General features: G+C 32.1%; 1 protein-coding gene across 1 annotated transcript in view; it reads right to left on the bottom strand.

Moving 5' to 3' along the window:
• Positions 1-5,282: 5,282 nt before the first annotated feature.
• LOC114334288 (dynein axonemal heavy chain 1-like) overlaps positions 5,283-20,003 on the bottom strand; it is a 947,682-nt gene continuing 932,961 nt past the window's right edge. The window contains exon 18 of the mRNA XM_050660136.1: positions 5,283-5,634. Coding sequence (XP_050516093.1) covers positions 5,283-5,634 — 352 coding nt within the window. The remainder of the gene's footprint in view (positions 5,635-20,003) is intronic.

Raw genomic sequence — 20,003 nt, 5'->3', positions numbered from 1 at the left:
ATACTTCTTAAGAGCAATCTATATGGTACTTTTGGCAATATTCAAATTATTTGCAATATGACGTATAATGCGACCATCTTCCTGTAATGCCACAACTTTTACATTATTTTCGGGATCATACCACTCGGATCGAGATCCACCCTCAAAATTCGTAATCACCAACAAAAAATATAAATTAGACTTGAGTTTGCCCATCAGAATTGAAAAGGCATCTATGACCTAGCTACCGCCTAGACTAAGACTCGTGTATCCAAAATATCCCAAGAGAACGGCAGTTCTCGCCAGTGGCGCACAACCCCCTATACGGGACACTATATACAGGGTGAGGCAGATAAAAGTCCTATTAGAAATATATCGAGAACTAAAGGCAACAGGATTATGAAGATCGGAATAAAAGGGTTTTGAAGAGTGATCTTTCCAATGAAAATATTTTCATCTATTTGCTACTTCCTGTTATACCGGAACTTGCTTATAACTTCGTTTTTTTAATACGACACCCTGTATATTTTTACTTTTTGGATTCTTCTCGATGTCTTCTTTCTTAAAATATTAGGTTTTGTGATATTATACAGGGTAGTTTAAAAGATAATTACATTTTTTTTCTAAATTTCGTAGCAAAATTCACACCCTGTAGAATTGTATTAGTTTTACATCGAAAACTCTATTTATATTCAAATGGTTTTTAATATAGTCTATTATTGTTATTAATTGTTAGTATAGCTAATTTTTTAATTTATTTTAGTATACAGGGTTGGTCGAAAATTGGAAGGAGTAATTTATGGTACTTTTTTATTTCTTAAGCATTCCCTATACTTAACTGCTTTAAATTGTTAGTTATGGGTGATTCAAGCCAAATATTAATTGTAACAAATAATAAGTGAAATTTTATTAGGTTGGCCATGAAAATATTCAATCATAAATAATTTCTTGGAAATAAATACATATTACTCTAGACTGATCCTTAAAATTATCAATAATGGTTGAGCTATCAAAATAACTACGTAATTAAGGTTGTTGGTTCAATTAAAAATTAAGCACAAATAAAAGAAGTTAGGTATTATAGAGAATGCTTAAGAAATAAAAAAGTATCATAAAATATCATTTCATTACAATATTAAAATATAGGGTGTTCCATTTAAGAAAACTCAGAGAATACTCTTTCCGAGTTTCGACCAACCCTGTATACTAATTTAAAAAAATTAGCTATAATAACAATTCTTAACAATAGTAGACTATATTAAAAACCATTTAAACATAAACAGAGTTTTTGTTGTCAAACTGCTACAATTCTACAGGGTGTGAATGTTGCTATGAAATTTAGAAAAAAAACGTAATTATTTTCTAAACTATCCTGTATAATATTACAACCCTGTATTATATAATATTACATATTTTAAGAAAGAAGACATCGAGGAGAATCTAAAAATGTAAAAATATACAGGGTGTCCCGTTTAAAAAAACGAAGTTATAAGCAACTTCTGGTATGACCGGAAGTAGCAAATGGGTGAAAATATTGTCATTAAATAGATTACTCTTCAAAACCCCTTCACTCCAATTTTCATAATTGTGTTGCCTTTAGTTCTCGATATATTTCTAATAGGACAGTTATCTGCCTCAAACTATATACACGAAATTTTTCATTTTCTAAATCTGACTGAATTTCATCTTAAAGTTCAGGAAAAGAGTCACCCATCCATATGTCAACCATCCATTTTGGTCCAAGGGTGTGAATTTTACGGCCTTTCCTATTTAGGGTCTGTTTTTCGTTTTCGTCCCCAAAACTCCTAAAAATTTCGAAAATTTAAGTCCGATATTTGCGGCTTCTGATAGTACTGATCATTACCTTTCCAACGCATGTCTCATTTTAAAAATCGGTCATACCATTCAAAAGTTACCGAGCTCAGAAATATGAATCAATTTCTATTTAAAAAAGAGAAAATGTTTGTGAATATAATGTATGTATGTATGTACGGGTATGTATGTATGTACGTATTCATGTACAGTTGGAAAAATGAAAGAATACCCATGAACGAACATATAAAACACGCTGTATTTTCCTGTCACCGCGTCACAAAGAAAATTGTCCAGTGCAAGTACATGTAACAATAATTATTACATGTACTTGCGCTGGCCAATTTTTTGTGTGACACGGTGACAGGAAAATACAGCGTGTTTTATATGATCGTTCATGGGTATTCTTTCATTTTTCCGACTGTACATAATGTATGTGTGTGGAAAAGTTAAACCGGTCTGAATTTTTTTTCTGTGTTTGAAGAGCGGGTCAGGGCCGATTCAGAACCGGTGTAGTTTGTGACATTTGACCACCCACAAGCCAGCTATAGCACTTGGTAAGTACAAAACGTCATATTTTTGAGGGTATATATCTTCGGTTCAAGAAGAGACAGGAGAACCGCAAATACACCAAATCAATAGTGTTGAGTTAAGCTTTCAAATATCTAAGCCGTAAGGATCACACATACACACGGCTCAGTATAGTCTGAAAAACTGAAAAACTAAACTATCAAAATTTTGGCTTTTCGGCCGAAATTACTCGAAATTTCAACCAACGAATTGCGCCAATAACAGAGTTTGTAGAAGAAATATAGGCGCATCCAACGGTGTATACCTCACATCCGAAAAAAATATAATTTTTAAGTTATAAGCTTCATAAATATGATCAAATCTATTTCCTATATGAAAAACGGTTTTTTAAGCTCAATAATACCTGTAATACCTTCAGTTATCATACTTGACCTTAGATACATCAGATACTACTTGTCAATACGCTACAAACTCATGTTTAGTGATCAAAGCCGGTTAAGCTGTTTAGACGTTATTAAGCTACACAGGGCCGCCGCTAAAGTGTTGGCCGCTCGTGTGCAACTTAATATTTGCCGCCCCCCTTCCAGCACTTCAGTCGTTTCACCATAGGTGTACTAGCATTTAAAGAAATGTGCAGGAGACCGTAACGCGTATATGAATAATAATAATTGCTCTGATCTCGACGTTACTTTTAGACCTGGATCCCGCGTATCAAAAAAAGTTATTATTATTATGTCAATAATATACAGAAATGCAATCGTGCACTAATACCTACATGTATAAGTTTTGTTTACAAGACTACTTACAACATTCGGCATGCTTAATGGTTTCAGGAGCGTCATTTGGGCGTCCAGGGGGGGCATTTGCCCCCCCCTGGCCCTGAAAATGACTGAAATTTACAGAAAATACATCAATATTCATCGTAACATCATATATAATGTATTGTATATATAGTGCTTGCCCCCCCCCCAAACAAAATTTCAAATGACGCTCCTGAATGGTTTACTAATATATTTAAATATATAAGCCTGGATCCCGCATACCAAAAAAAAGTTGATTAATAGCAAGCTGAAAATTTGTTAATAGCTTAACGGTGTCTAGTCGGACAAACTTTGATGTATGGGAACACTGGAACAGGGGAAGTTTTAATTATGGAACAGGTTAAAAACTTGGAACGTCAGACTACGAAAACGTTCCATGTTTTTTGTCGGACATAACTTCCAATTGATTTGTTACCATTTCATTAAACTCTCACACAAAAATCAGACTGGTGTTTATCACCAACGGGCATTTTAATGACTGGAACCCGAAGAACATATCAAATGACAGGAATCATGTTGGTTAGTAATAGCAGTCTGATTTTTGTATGAGAGTTTAATGAAAGGGTAACAAATCAATTGGATGTTCTGTCCGACAAAATACATGGGAAGTTTTCGTAATATGATTTTCCAAATTTTTAAACTGTTCCACAATTAAAACTTCCCCTGTTCCAGTGTTCCCGTACATCAAAGTTTGCCCGACTAGACACTGTTAAGCTATTAACAAATTTTCAGCTTGCTATTAATCAACTTTTTTTTGGTATGCGGGATCCAGGATTATTTGAAATACAGTAGTGTGCAAAAGAAACGGGCAAAATCGTTTATCAAAAGCGAGTCTAAAATTATCAAATTCTCAACTTAGACTGAACTATAACCCATCTATAACCTACGTAAGCATAAAGAAACAATATTATAACAGAGCAACCATCGAGTAATATAAAATATTTTTTTAAACCATCGAGTAATAAAAAAGACTTCTTTATTACTCAATGAGAGCAACTTAACAAGCACTTATCTAAATTCCCTGAAAGTATCCTATTGTCGTAACGTACTCTCTTAACAAAAAATCGCATATGACCACGTAGATAAAAATGTCTTAAAGTCCGAAAGCCGCCAGCCACTTTGAATTAAAAAGCATTCCCGGAACTACTTTATGACTACAGCTGCAAAAGGGCAGTTCATATAATAAATAACATTTTCTGGCATTTTTGTTTAGATTGTTTGGAATATTAGAGTTTATAGAAATATCTGAATCATTACTATTTAATTTTTTGAATTTATTTTCGTTTAAAAAAAAGTATTATCATCAGTGGCCTGCTTTTGACCGCCCCTATAATCGGCCGCCCGTGTGCGATGCACACTTTGCACACATGGTAGCGGCGGCCCTGAAGCTACAAAAGTATAATCCAATTAACCAATATCCTCGAAATGGTTTATGTAGTTGTAGTGGCTACAACGCCAAATTTGATCGGACAACAGGCAATCCGAGTACATTTACCGGCCATCTCAATATTTTCTTTTTCAATTTATTTCGAATAGAAAAAAATCTAGTGTACATTCGATGGGCACTAGATTATTTTTGGGAGACAATGCGACAAAAGCGACCAATTATAAAGCTTAGCGTGTAATCGAGAAACATTACATTCAACTTCATACATTTAATTTATAAATAACTTTGAAAAACTCCTGATACAAGAATTAAAAAACCGCTAAACGCCGTAAAAACTAGTGGCGCATACAATATTCCAGCTACAAAAGATTTGATATGAATATTACTTGGCGCAAAAATGTATTTTCATTTTGATGCAAAATAAAATTCTATTTTTATTTTAAAAGATTTTTTCATAATATTTGCTAAATTTGAAGTAAACTCGCCACAAAAGAGCTTCAAAATTCAAACTGTATCAAAGTTACTGTTTTGTGGCGCGATTTACTTCAGATTTAGAAATATTATGAAAATATATTTTAAAATAAAACTAGAATTTTATTTTGCATCAACATGAAAATACATTTTCGCGCCACGTAATATTCATATCAGATCTTTTGTAGCTGGAATATTGTATGCGCCACTCATTTTTACGGCGTTTAGCGGTTTTTTGATTCTTGTTTAAATTTTACAGCTGCTTTAACTGTTAAACTGAATTAGAATATAACTCCGTACGTTCTATTATTTACCTCAGGCAATCTCTTAAGCCAACATGTAACAAACGGATCAAGACCAAGTACTGCGGGCTCTAAATACACCATTCCACATCTGGATACCGTAGCAGGAGACGCAACTGCCAGATCTGCCACTTCGAACATCATCGTCATAGTATCCCGAAGTTTGATGATTTCTCCACTACTTAGGCATAGTTTTTTGTTGTCATCTAGCACCGTGTTCATGTTTTCGATCCAAACGGCATCCACTGGGCCATCGAAGACGTACCAGCGTCTATCTTTGTTTGGTGCGTTAATTCCAAGTCGGACGAGACATGGAAGAATGCCATCAGTCCTGAAAAAGATTTATTTTTAATATAATGGAAGGTGTTATAATAGAGAACTTGCAATACAATTTTAAATTCGAAAAAAGAATGTGTGTTTACTTTGTACGCACGTAAGAAGTTATACTTCCAAATATGATTTCAATGAAATAAATATATGTACTTTCGGACAGTTTATTTGTATTTTATTGAAAGATTAAATTAATTTTTACTTAATACTTTCCAAAAATTTTTATTAAAACAATACCAAAAATTAAAAAAAGATTAGAAAACACCAGGATTTGAACCGGGGACCTCTCGATCTCCAGCCCAACGCTCTACCACTGAGCTATACCCTTTTGTTAATACTGGCTACAAGATTTCTTAGACATAGTGACAAACATACGAAGTGAATTATAAAATACTTTAAATATTACTTATTATCTTATTCCCGAGGTAGACTTACTAAAAGATTCGCTTCGCTCATTCTGCAATTCACATGATAAAAATTTACTTTTTAACACCTATATCATACAATATTTTTTCTACAAACGTCTTATATATCAACAACTATAATTTATCCATTATCAATTACAGGACAATACCTACAAAAACTTTTACTTGAACTTGACTGACATTCCATTTTTATATTTTTCTTGACATTACCTCAAAACTGCCTATACTGTCAATACGTAAATCATAACAACTATAGAATAACATCTACTTTGATTTTTGTATATTCTAAAAAATTTTAAATTTTTTCTACAAACGTGTTAAAAATGCAATAATACAGTTTAAATTAAATTTAAAAGACTCAAGTATATAGAAAACTAACACACACCAACAGATATCTCAATTACAAATCAAATCACAACATCAACGTTAAAAAGGGAATCGTTAAATCATTATATTGATAGAGCCAAAATTACTTGTTCTAACGAAAATTCCTTTTTAGCAGAAAAACCAGTGGTAACATATGTTTTATTAAAAAATGAATATCCTTTATCGTTTATAAATAAGGAATTGTCAAGATTGGATCGAATGGAACAGAACAACTTAGAACGGGATCCTACAACATTCACAAGAAATAATACGAGGAAAATATCAATACCATGTCGTCCCAGGAACGCAACTCATAAATATTGGTAATATAATTTTAAAGTCTTCTACTTTAAACTGTATATTATATGTCTGAATTGCCAATATAAATGAGTCAGATTAAATAAATTATTAGAAGAATTTTTTACTTAGCAACAACATTTTTGTTTATTTTAGTAATGTTTTGTATTTTGACAACGGCACCTATATACAGCTATACCCTTTTGTTTATACTGGCTACAAGATTTCTTAGACATAGTGGCAAACATACGAAGTGAATTATAAAATACTTTAAATATTACTTATTATCTTATTACCGAGGTAGACTTACTAAAAGATTCGCTTCGCTCATTCTGCAATTCACATGAGTGCCTTAAAAATGTACTTTTTAACACCTATATCACACAATATTTTTTCTACAAACGTCTTATATATCAAAAATTATAATTTATCCATTCTCAATTACAGGACAATACCTACAACAACTTTTACTTGAACTTGACTGACATTCCATTTTTATATTTTTCTTGACATTACCTCAAAACTGCCTATACTGTCAATACGTAAATCATAACAACTATAGAATAACATCTACTTTGATTTTTGTATATTCTAACAAATTTTAATAGTTTTTTCTACAAACGTGTTAAAAATGCAATAATACAGTTTAAATTAAATTTAAAAGACTCAAGTGTATAGAAAACCAACACATACCAACAGATATCTCAATAACAAATCAAATCACAACATCAACGTTAAAAAGGGAATCGTTAAATCCTTATATTGATAGAGCCAAAATTACTTGTTCTAACGAAAATTCCTTTTTAGCAGAAAAACCATTGTTAACATATGTTTTATTAAAAAATGATTATCCTTTATCGTTTATATATAAGGAATTGTCAAGATTGGATCGAATGGAACAGAACAACTTAGAACGGGATCCTACAACATTCACAAGAAATAATACGAGGAAAATATCCATACCATGTCGTCCCAGGAACGCAACTCATAAATATTGGCAATATAATTTTAAAGTCTTCTACTTTAAACTGTATAATATATGTCTGAATTGCCAATATAAATGAGTCAGATTAAATAAATTATTAGAAGAATTTTTTACTTAGCAACAACATTTTTGTTTATTTTAGTAATGTTTTGTATTTTGACAACGGCACCTATATACAGCTATACCCTTTTGTTTATACTGGCTACAAGATTTCTTAGACATAGTGACAAACATACGAAGTGAATTATAAAATACTTTAAATATTACTTATTATCTTATTCCCGAGGTAGACTTACTAAAAGATTCGCTTCGCTCATTCTGCAATTCACATGAGTGCCTTAAAAATGTACTTTTTAACACCTATATCATACAATATTTTTTCTACAAACGTCTTATATATCAACAATTATAATTTATCCATTCTCAATTACAGGACAATACCTACAAAAACTTTTACTTGAACTTGACTGACATTCCATTTTTATATTTTTCTTGACATTACCTCAAAACTACCTATAATGTCAATACGTAAATCATAACAACTATAGAATAACATCTACTTTGATTTTTGTATATTCTAACAAATTTTAATAGTTTTTTCTACAAACGTGTTAAAAATGCAATAATACAGTTTAAATTGAATTTAAAAGACTCAAGTGTATAGAAAACCAACACACACCAACAGATATCTCCATTACAAATCAAATCACAACATCAACGTTAAAAAGGGAATCGTTAAATCCTTATATTGATAGAGCCAAAATTACTTGTTCTAACGAAAATTCCTTTTTAGCAGAAAAACCATTGTTAACATATTATGTTTTATTAAAAAATGATTATCCTTTATCGTTTATAAATAAGGAATTGTCAAGATTGGATCGAATGGAACAGAACAACTTAGAACGGGATCCTACAACATTCACAAGAAATAATACGAGGAAAATATCAATACCATGTCGTCCCAGGAACGCAACTCATAAATATTGGCAATATAATTTTAAAGTCTTCTACTTTAAACTGTATAATATATGTCTGAATTGCCAATATAAATGAGTCAGATTAAATAAATTATTAGAAGAATTTTTTAGATAAAGGCATTCTTTTTATTTTCAATTCAGAGATCATTACCCTCTTTCTATGGCCATTTCGAACCCCTTAGTTCTCATCAGGAAAGCTACCGTAATGATGCTCTGAAAATAAAATAAAAATCTTTGCCATTTCTGTCAATTATAAAATATAATTAACATTCAGACGTTATAGCGACATCTATTAACAACTTGTCGAAACCAAAAGACTCCATTTTCAAACAAATAAATGTTTAAAAATAATAAAATCTTTGGATTTCTTAGTTCGGAAACAGATTCTCTCTTATACCTATTCCCCATCCTTCTAAAATTTGCAAGGAATAAAGGGTGATGAATGCAGAGACGTGGGGGTCTATATAGTTGCACTCCACAACCCATCTTTTCATCGAGGCAAAGATCAACGAAACTGTCTCCTTGTACTCAATACGTGAGTAAGAACGTAGGTAGATAAAGGCATTATTTTTATTTTCAATTCAGAGATCATTACCCTCTTTCTATGGCCATTTCGAACCCCTTAGTTCTCATCAGGAAAGCTACCGTAATGATGCTCTGAAAAGAAAATAAAAATCTTTGCCATTTCTGTCAATTATAAAATATAATTAACATTCAGACGCTATAGCGACATCTATTAACAAATTGTCGAAACCAAAAGACTCCATTTTCAAACAATTAAATTTTTTATTTTTTTATTTTTTTTATTTTTATTTTATTTTCTTTTCAGAGCATCATTACGGTAGCTTTCCTGATGAGAACTAAGGGGTTCGAAATGGCCATAGAAAGAGGGTAATGATCTCTGAATTGAAAATAAAAATAATGCCTTTATCTACCTACGTTCTTACTCACGTATTGAGTACAAGGAGACAGTTTCGTTGATCTTTGCCTCGATAAAAAGATGTGTTGTGGAGTGCAACTATATAGACCCCCACGTCTCTACATTCATCACCCTTTATTCCTTGCAAATTTTAGAAGGATGGGGAATAGGTATATGAGAGAATATGTTTCCGAACTAAGAAATCCAAAGATTTTATTATTTTTAAACATTTATTTGTTTGAAAATGGAGTCTTTTGGTTTCGACAAGTTGTTAAGAATTTTTTACTTAGCAACAACATTTTTGTTTATTTTAGTAATATTTTGTATTTTGACAACGGCACCCGATTTGGGAGTCGAAACGTTAATAACATTATTTTTTCATTTTAATTGTGGCTTATTTCCCATATAAATAATTAATCATAAAAATGCCACAAGGAAATAGCTTCAGAACAACATTAAGAATTTAACATCCCGTATCTCGGAAACGAAGCATTTGCGGACATACGATTATAAAGCAAACTATCAATATATTTTAATGCAGAATTACCCCTTAATGTTTGTCGCACTTATTTAGAAACATCCTGTACTGATGGAGAATATGGCTAGTTGTTAAAATGCCTAACTTTTGTATTATCCAACATAAGCTAATGAATTAAAAAGAGAATGTTAAGAACATCGGAGACTGTAGTTGGGTTTTAATTTCAGTATTTTACAAATGCTATAATATTCCACAGGTTGTTGCGAACTTTGAGAAAAAAACACAATTTGATTCGTACACCCGGTATACAATGAAAATTTACCTGTTTAGTAACAATATTATTACAGCGATATTGCTAAAAATCAAGGCTATAACATATGAAAAAAATTACTTAAATCGGATAACAGGTTTAGGAGATACGAGACATCAAAAATGACCAATTTTTTGGGGTGCCCGTTTCCTCTGACGCGCAGTGTATTTTGCAACAAGGGTGACAATTTTTAAAATTTTTAACCAATCCTATCTTATAGGAAATTTAATTACGCAACTTTTACGTCAGCGCAACTTTTCTCGGAAATGAACAATTTTAAAGTTATAATCAACAAACCAAGAAAAAAATTTAACTTTTCCTTAATTTTTTGATATTTTGATTATTTAAACAATGTTCCGGACCTTTTTGAGTGAAACTCATTTATTATTATATGATATATTTCCAAGTAATTTCAACAAAAAATATGAGTCACCTCTCAAAATCCAAATATAGTAATATTTTTACAGATGCGCCCTGGTCTATAATAAGAGTGCGGGTATCAACTACATCACTGGAGGGAAAATTAAACATGGGGTAAAATATTAGAAAAGAGAATAAATATGTAGCCTACTAAATATGATATGGTATCAGGAAGAAATGCCGAAACAATAGAGTCAGGCTGTAATATGTCCGATATTTAAAATGGGAGATAAATCTGAGTGTCAAAGTTACAGAGGTATTGCTTTGCTTGATGTAATTTATAAAGTCCTTGATAAAGTTATAAGAGCAAAATTAGACAAATATGTTAGATTGCAGATAGGGAAATATCAAGGTAGTTTTAACCCTTATCCGGGCAACACATTTTACTCACGTAACCGGGCAACTCGGGTCCGTTAAGCCCACCACTGTTCTTGAATGAACTATTCATATTTACCCATTTATTTCTAATATTCTTATTTTATTTTGTATTAGAGTCAAATTTAAATTGTCTAGAGTCTAGATTAAAAAAAGGTGCTAATATAGTATGCGGTCTACCTCGAGAGAGCGATCTACCTAAAGTTATTAGTTGTCCAATAAAGGCATATATGTAGCTCTGTAGAGTCGCAATATTTCCAGTGCTCTATCCCCATGACTTTTTCAGCTTCTCAAACAGAAAACACTTCAACTATTTCGTTCACAATTTTTTCGTCCCCAAACAAACAAAAGGAGTCAACAGGATCATCTACACTTTGACCAGGGGCTAACATTACTTTGTGCATTTTGCTTTTTATTATGTCGCAGGATCGCTACGTCCGTCGGTTGTAGTTGAAACTTCTAGTTAATTTAATCCTTAGTTTCAAAAAGTATGCACTCTAAAATCTGGGAACTTGTAGCTACACATTTTTCTCATTATCACTCAATACTACTTTCTGATCATCCTCTTCATTGCTTCCGAAAGATGATCTTCAATGTCAGAGTCACTTTCAATGCCACCTACTGCAGGAGATTCTTCATCATCCGAATCCCATAAATTATTTGCAATATCTTGCAGCTATGCAGCAGATAATGGTTTTCGGGACATTTTATTCGCACTATCTATTTTCACTAATTCAATATAATTTTAGGAGCTAAGTTGTCGACACTAACATCGATATCAAACGAGTGATAGCAGATGCATTATTTATTTCAAAATATGTACAAGTACCTACCTAACAATATTATTGCATTCCACCGATGATTATAAGTTTTTAAAATTCATTGAAAATAGATATAACACCTATTGTAAGCATCTCTTTGATGTTAACATCAAAGGGATGTTTACGTTGTTTGCTACACGTTTAGACTTTATTATTGGATTTCCGGAATCATAAAAGTCGTTTAGATAATCCACAAAAACATTACCTGACTGCCAGATTAACTGCTGTAGAAATTTTCAGACTTTAGGTATAAACACAAATAGGGTCCGACGGGCCCGTGTTGCCCCTTTACGTGACAAAATTCTTTCGACGCAATAATTTCAAAAATGGTAATGAATATTTTGAATAGCTCATGACTATGTTGAAGTAAAAATACTTCTAAACAAATTCAGTGATGCATAACATTCAATAAAATTGTTTTTATCAGTTTATGATAAAAGAATTGTCGTCTCGGGCCCGTTGGACCCACCTTGCCCGGATAAGGGTTAAAAAAGAAAGATCTACCATCGATCAGACTTTTGTACTAAAAATGTTAATACAGAGCGGCAAATGGGATAACAGCTAAACATGAAGCTCCTGTTTATAGATTTCATGTATGCATATGATACAATCGTAGGGAAACGCCTTTGTCGTGCACTTTGGTTAACTGAGATACCGGAGAAGTTGGTCAAACTAGTGATAATGACACTGGAAGGAACAAAAAGTCGAGCAGCACTGCAAAGTACGAAGTGGTTTGAATCAGGAAAACCCACTGTCAACAATCCTTTTAATTGTGTATTAGAGGCAATTTTCAGGGAAAGCGGGATTAGAACGCAAGTTACGATCCATGATAGAGGAACTCGGGTACTTGCATATGCAGACGATATAATATTGATAACAAGAACAAAAAGAGAACTGTTAAAAGTATTTAACGTTTTTGAAAGAGAAGCTAAGCAGTACGGTCTGACAATTAACGAACACAAAACAAAATTTTTGGAAACGGAAGATAACTAAACGAAGAAGAGGTTTTCAAAATTAGAATAGATAACAATGGAAAAGAATATAGTTTCGAGAAAGTGAAAGTGTAACGTTACAAACGTCACATCTTTGATATTTTATTTTTAAATAATTATTTTATTTTATTTTCTTTAATATTTCATTAACAATAATTTTCTTCTATTTGTTTTACCAGTTTTCTTCGTTAAAAACTCGTTGGCGCCCTTTTTTATTATCCTCTTTTATTATCCACTTTTATTATCCTATTTTATTATCCTCTTTTATTATCTTCTTTATTATCTTCTATTTACTATATATTTTATTTAAATCATCGATTGAACATAGTGAACGTACCCCGTATATTCTTACTCTGTAAGTAACTATCTTCCAATACGGAACATGCCTGCTACTTTATAGTACTTGGTCGTCATTTCAAATGTCGTTTTCAATGACAGTGTCACTTCATCCCTACTCGAAGACACGAAATGGAAGGGAAAAATTATTCCTTAAATAGGCATGAATTCGAATATTAGAAATATTTTCCATCAACAATTAATATTCTCTTGGGGTGAGTTTTTCATACAGCTTTTTTATAATCATTTTTTCTAATATTTTTTATACCTAACCTTCAAATGTTCAACCATGTGTTTGGTTTCTATATTTCTTTTCATCTATTAATATGCCCGTGTAAATTAAATTTTAACTAGTATCAGTATTAATTCCATTTAATATACCCTTGCCATCTACTACACTTTGAATACTATTTGGCAAAGGTACATTTTGGTTTTTCTTCCCGATGATTGATATGTGTCTCTATCTTATAATTTTTGGGATAAGAATCAAATTCCAGCTTCAAGCTAACCTCACCGGCGATGGCACTACGGCGAAATAACAACTTGAGACCATGACATCCAGACTACAGCATCCAACAACCGCAGATGCACTTACCTAAGGCCACAACATCTGTCCAGGTCAAGAGAAGTCCACAGCAGTACCATTTAACATCAAGAAGTTACCATCAGATACCAAGAGCCTTAAGTATAATCCAGAATTGTTAGTTTTTGGCAAGAATTTGAATATATTTGTTAATGCACATAATAAGTCATATTATTTTTGTTATATCTTTATTGACCAATAAACATGATTAGTTAAAACTATTGTTTTGTTTGCTTCCATTCCGAATTTTCATAGTTCATTTCTAAAATTAGGATAAGAAAAACACACACTTGAGTGACTGAGCTAAGCTAAGGGTGTAGCAACGGCTAGCTTGGTTGGTTGAAATATTATTTTCGAATAGTATTTCAATTAGCTGGGGTAGTCCATTGCCTTTCTTATTTCGTTTCAAAAGAATTTTAATACCTAGGGATGACTGTAACAAAGAAAGGAGATTAATGCCCGGTTGCACCAACAGCTCTTAAGCTTAAGTCGAGGATATCATAGAATATCAAGAATTAATATAATATAATTATAATATATTACAATAAAAATACCATAATATAATAATAGATATAATTGATAATAAGGCAAGAATCTAAAATTAAGCAAGCAAGCATAGTGATTTAACCCAGCCTGAGAGACTTGCTCACCCCTAAAGAATGACATTCGGGTGATACAATTCATTGGGGCGAGGAGGATTAACTCCCGTAAACAGGAATCACTCCACCCCGCTTCAATGCTCCAGACCATCCACTTACCCCCCGATAGCACTCTGATGCGCTATAGGGGCTCTCAATCAGCAAAGTGATTATCATATGGGAGTCTTGGGTACACGGACTCCCATATGAAATCCTACCCCGATCAATGCAGGCCAGCGTGAGGCGCTCTATTCCCGCTATCTCTAGTGACTTATCTTCGATCTGTTTTGCTTGCTCGGGCGCCGAGTCCCCGCTCTGGGCTATGTCCAGTTCGGCGACTCGGCGCTCGAGGATGTGGGCCCCTCATGCCCTTTTTTGGGTTTTGTTACTAATATTTTTTTTGTGGCTTTCGCCTATTGTTAATATTTTATTGATTTGTTTAGTGGCTGAAGCCGTTTTGAAGTTTTTTTGTATATTTTTTTTGAGGGATGTCTGAAAATTTTAAAAATCAACATTAATAAATATAATGAGATGCCAAAGGTGAGCAGGTTGTCTTCTTTTGATAGAGCTACGATTATCTAGCCTTTATTATATATTTACTAATATTTGTTGTTTGGGTCTCCTATGTTTCCATCTATGGTACACATCATACCTTAATATCTCTTGCAATATCCGGTTTGGGTGGTCTTCTAGCTCAGCAAATTTTGTTCTGGCTTTTTCCTCCATAATATCCAGTACTCTTATTTGTTTTAGGTCTCTAAATAAGAACCGTTCGGCGACGTATCTGGGCACGTTTGCAGCTTCTCTGAGGCAGTTGTATCTAAATGAAGGAATCTAAAATTATGGTGCAACGTAAGTGATATTCAAGGAGGCCCTATCTATAAGTAGAGCTTAGCTAAGCTGGAGCTTACTTTACTGTATAGTTAGCCTAATAAAATAAAAAAAAGTCAAAATGTAAATTCGTACAGGTTAAAACAAATTTTATATCAAAGTTTAGGTGGGTACAAAAGATATTTTCAAGAAAGTATCCAAATCATACAAGGGGATCATTCTTTAAAAAATTAAAAATACACTTTTTTAACTGCTGAGGTAATTCACTTATTAATGAAGGTCTATGGGATTTTTTTCTGCAAGTTTGAAGGGTAAATATTTCACATAAGACTTACTAAATTAAATTTGACCCCCTATTTATTTAAATAATTGTATATAAAATTTTAAAAAACAAATTTGCCAAAAATTATTTTTAGTGTTTTAAATAAGCACTATAAAATATCTTATTTTACAGACTAAGTTGCGATATGTTATCAGTATTAAGCAGAAAAAAATTGGTCCAAAAATATTTTATATTTTTTTAGATATTGAATTTGTTTATTAAATGTTGCTATATTTTAAATTGCAAAAACGCGGTTGTTGCCAAAGAAATATTCACCTGCTTAAGATGTCACTATCTTTATTTTTATGTATATTTTCGATAAATATATTGATTAATTCAAATTTCAATTAAACTCCCCCTAAAATGGCATTTGAAAATTATTTAAATTTGTATATAATTTGTTTTTTTAATAACATCGCGTGGATTAAGTATTTTGAAATGTCGTATCTATAATTGGGTCCTTGGGAATTTTTTACTAATTAATAAAATTTTTTTGTCGTTTATTATTCTTCTTTTTTTCTTCTTGAAGTTACATTACTACGGGCCCTTTTAGGGTTAAATTTTATTAATAATATCGAATCTCTGAGTTGTAGATTCTAGACCTAAAAATATTAAGATTTAACTAAAATCTCTTAAATAAAATGTGGCTTCTTACTGAGTTACAGGGTGTTTTATTTAAAAATTTAAAAAATATTGTTACCAAGTACTTTAAAACTATTTGACGTATCCTTATCATACTTGACAGAAAGTGTGACTATTATACACCCTACTAAATTGTGATTAATAAACGTTTCTAGCTAGTGCCAGAGGCGTGCGACAGGGGATAGTGAATGATTGACCCTTCCCAAATTCTACGCCACTGAGTGAGTTACTATTTTAGCGAAAGTTTTCTTTTCTCCAATACTTTGTATGTAAATAACTTTATTGGTATTGATAAAGCCATCGGTTTGAGAAATATTGGAAGTTTAAAATAAATGAATGAATGAATCAAAATAACTATGCCGTTTCATATTTAACGTCCAATTTCTCGAAAACTAATGACTTAATCGTTACCAGTAAAGAGTATATTATTTACATAGAAAGTATTGGAGAATCGAAAAATTTCGCTAAAATATTAATTCCCTCAGTGGCGTAGAATTTGGGAAGGGTCAACCATTAACTATCCCCTGTCGTACGCCTCTGGTAGTAGCTAGAAACTTTTATTTAGCACAATTTAGTAGACTGTATAGTACATACACTTTCTGCCAAGTATGATAAGGATACGTCAAATAGTTTGAAAGTAATTGGTAAAAATAATTTTTAAATTTTTAAATAAAACACCCTGTAATTCAGTAAGTAGCCACATTTTATTTAAGTGATTTTAGACCAGTCTTAATATTTTTAATTCTAGAATCTACAACTTAGAGATTCGACATTCTTAATGAAACTTAACCCTAAAAGGGCCTGTAATAATATAACTCCAAGAGAAAAAAAGAAGAGGAAAAAAGACAAAAAAATTTGTTAATTAGTGAAAAATTCTCAGGAACCCATTTATCGAAACGGCATTTCAAAATATTTAATCCCCGCGACGTTATTAAAAAAAAACAAATTATAAACAAATTTGAATAATTTTCAAATGCCATTTTAGGGGGAAGTTTAATTGAAATTAGAATTTATCAATACATTTATCAAAAATATACATAAAAATAAAAATAATAAGATTTAATACAGGTGAATATTTCTTTGGCAACAACCGCGTTTTTGCAATAGAAAATAGAGTAACATTTAATAAACAAATTCAATATCTCAAAAAATATTAAATATTTTTGGACCAATTTTTTTTTGCTTAATACTGATAACATAGCGGAATTTAGTCTGTAAAATAAGATATTTTATAGTGCTTATTTAAAACGCTAAAAATAATTTTTTGCAAATTTGTTTTTAAAGTTTTATATACAATTATTTAAATAAATAGGGGGTCAAATTTAATTTAGTAAGACTTATGTGAAAGACTTACCCTTCAACTCTGCAGAAAAAAATCCCATAGACTTTCATTGGTAATTAAATGACCTCAGCAGTTGAAAAAGTAATTTTCTTGCAAAAATGACCACTTTTTGATTATTTAAACAATGATCCCCTTGTATGATTTGGATACTTTCTTGAAAATATCTTTTGTACCCACCTAAACTTTTATATAAAATTTGTTTTAACCTGTACGAATTACATTTTGATTTACATGTAGTGTAATTTTATTTTACTAGACTAAGTAGTGAGTGCTGGGTTCTGAATAAGAGAGAAGAAAATGGATTGAAAAGATGAGAACGGAACGTGCTAGGGAAGATTTTCGGTAGTGTGAAAGTGGGAGAGAATGAATGGAGAAGACAAACGAATGCGGGGTACAAGACCTATTTGGGAAGCCAGTGGTCAGCCGTGTGGTTAAAACTAGAAGACTTCGCTGGCTGGGACATGTGGAAAGGATGTCAGGGGACCGCTGGGCGAAGAGTATATTGTTAAGAGGTGAGGCAAGAAGAAGGAGGTGTCGACCGTGGACAAAGTGGCAGGAAGTCGCCAAAGAGGATCTACAAAAAGCAGGCGTTGTAAATTATTGGAAGACAGCTGCCCTGCACAGATAGGAGATTGATTATGTACTATAGAAAGGAACTACAACGTTAACGGGGTTTTATTATTTCATATGGTCAATGAATCTCTATATATGAAAAAACCGCGGAGTGCTACCATTTAAAGGGGTTCGTTTTTGAGAAATGAGTGAATCAGTCCCTGGGCACAGGTTACATTAGGGTGAGTTCTATGCACTTTTGGTACAAACACGTCTACATAAAAAATGTTCCTGGTTAAACTTTCTATCTAAATATAACTTTTTAAAGTCAAAGATACTTTTTTTTACAAAAACATATTCAAAAGAAAAAGCACAAAGGAACCCAAAAGAAAGATATTTTGTTTTTGTCCCATAACTTTTGTCCACGGGGATGTACGTATAGACATTGCTTCACAAAAAAAAACTTACATATTTTCTCTTTAAAATGGTGCTTGGTAAAGGTTATTAGGATTTATAGTTTTCGAAATATGATTTTTCAAAATTCGCCACTCACAGCAATTTTGGGCAATTTTCCTTGTTATTTCGCAAATATTGGTCTGTAACTATTTTCTCCGTAACTTTAGGCATATGCAATGGTACCGGGTGTCCCAATAAGAATGGCTCTCAGCCATATCTCAGGAACCGTTTATAGTACAGCTTTGAGAAAAAAATATTTATAACAAAAATCGCCTCAGGAAAAGCCTTAAAATTATTTTCATAATTGTAGGTCCACCGCTAGAGGGCGTAATTGAATATCAAAAATTAAAAAATCAAAATTTTGCAAAATTTACCTAATGAAAGGGCACTGAAAATCCAATCATCGTATTCTTCATAAAATTCTGCGCATATTTGATTTCACAAATTTAAGTCTACCTTTGCAATTAAGAGGTGGGGGTGAGTGGGAATCTTCTTATGAAAAAATGGCTGTAAGTCCGGTTCTGCTCAGTCGAATTTTGCATACTTGGTCTTGTTGAAAACAGCTCTTTTTCATCAATGTAAGTGTGTTATTTTCGAAATAGCATAACAAGTAATATGCAAGCTAGGAGGCGGTATTTAATAATTTTCAGAAATCTAGTTTTCTTTGGAAAATATTAAATACAAGTATGCATTTCTAATCCTATATTACAAAATTAGACCAAATTAGCAACATAATATCGAAAACCGCATGTCGATACCTTTTTTCTATCTCGAGATATCTTAAGAAACGTGTAAATTTTAAACAACTGTCAATGTCACCGGTAAACGAAGTTAAGGAAAAGTAGGGTGCTATGGAAAAAACAAAGAAACATTTTCCAGATGTAAACATATATAATTATTTAAAGCAACAATAAGACAAACAACACTATAAAATATAACAAAGAAATAAAAGCAACTACTTACTTAGTGACGACCTAAATTTTCAAATTGTTGCCCATCATTTTCGATGCAATCATTTACTCTTTAAAGAGTAGATTGAACAGCAGTCTCAATTTCTGCTTTCTAAATGCTTTGAATGGCGTTTCGTATGCTCTAGATTCTAGATCATGTTTTCTCGAGTAGTGGGCCTAGCGGCAAAAACAAGGTCTTTAATCCGTCCCCATAAATAAAAGTCCAAAACAGTTAAATCTGTTGCTATTCAATCTAGTCTTGAAAGAGTAAATGCTTGCATGGAAAATGATGGGCAACAATTTGAACATTTAGGCAGTCACTAAGACTAAGTAAGTAGTTGTTTTTATTTCTT

Source organism: Diabrotica virgifera, chromosome 9, assembly GCF_917563875.1.
Source record: "Diabrotica virgifera virgifera chromosome 9, PGI_DIABVI_V3a".
Taxonomy (NCBI): Eukaryota; Metazoa; Arthropoda; class Insecta; order Coleoptera; family Chrysomelidae; genus Diabrotica; species Diabrotica virgifera.
The sequence above is the reverse complement of the archived record's forward strand: the minus strand, read 5'-3'. Positions and strand labels throughout refer to the sequence as shown.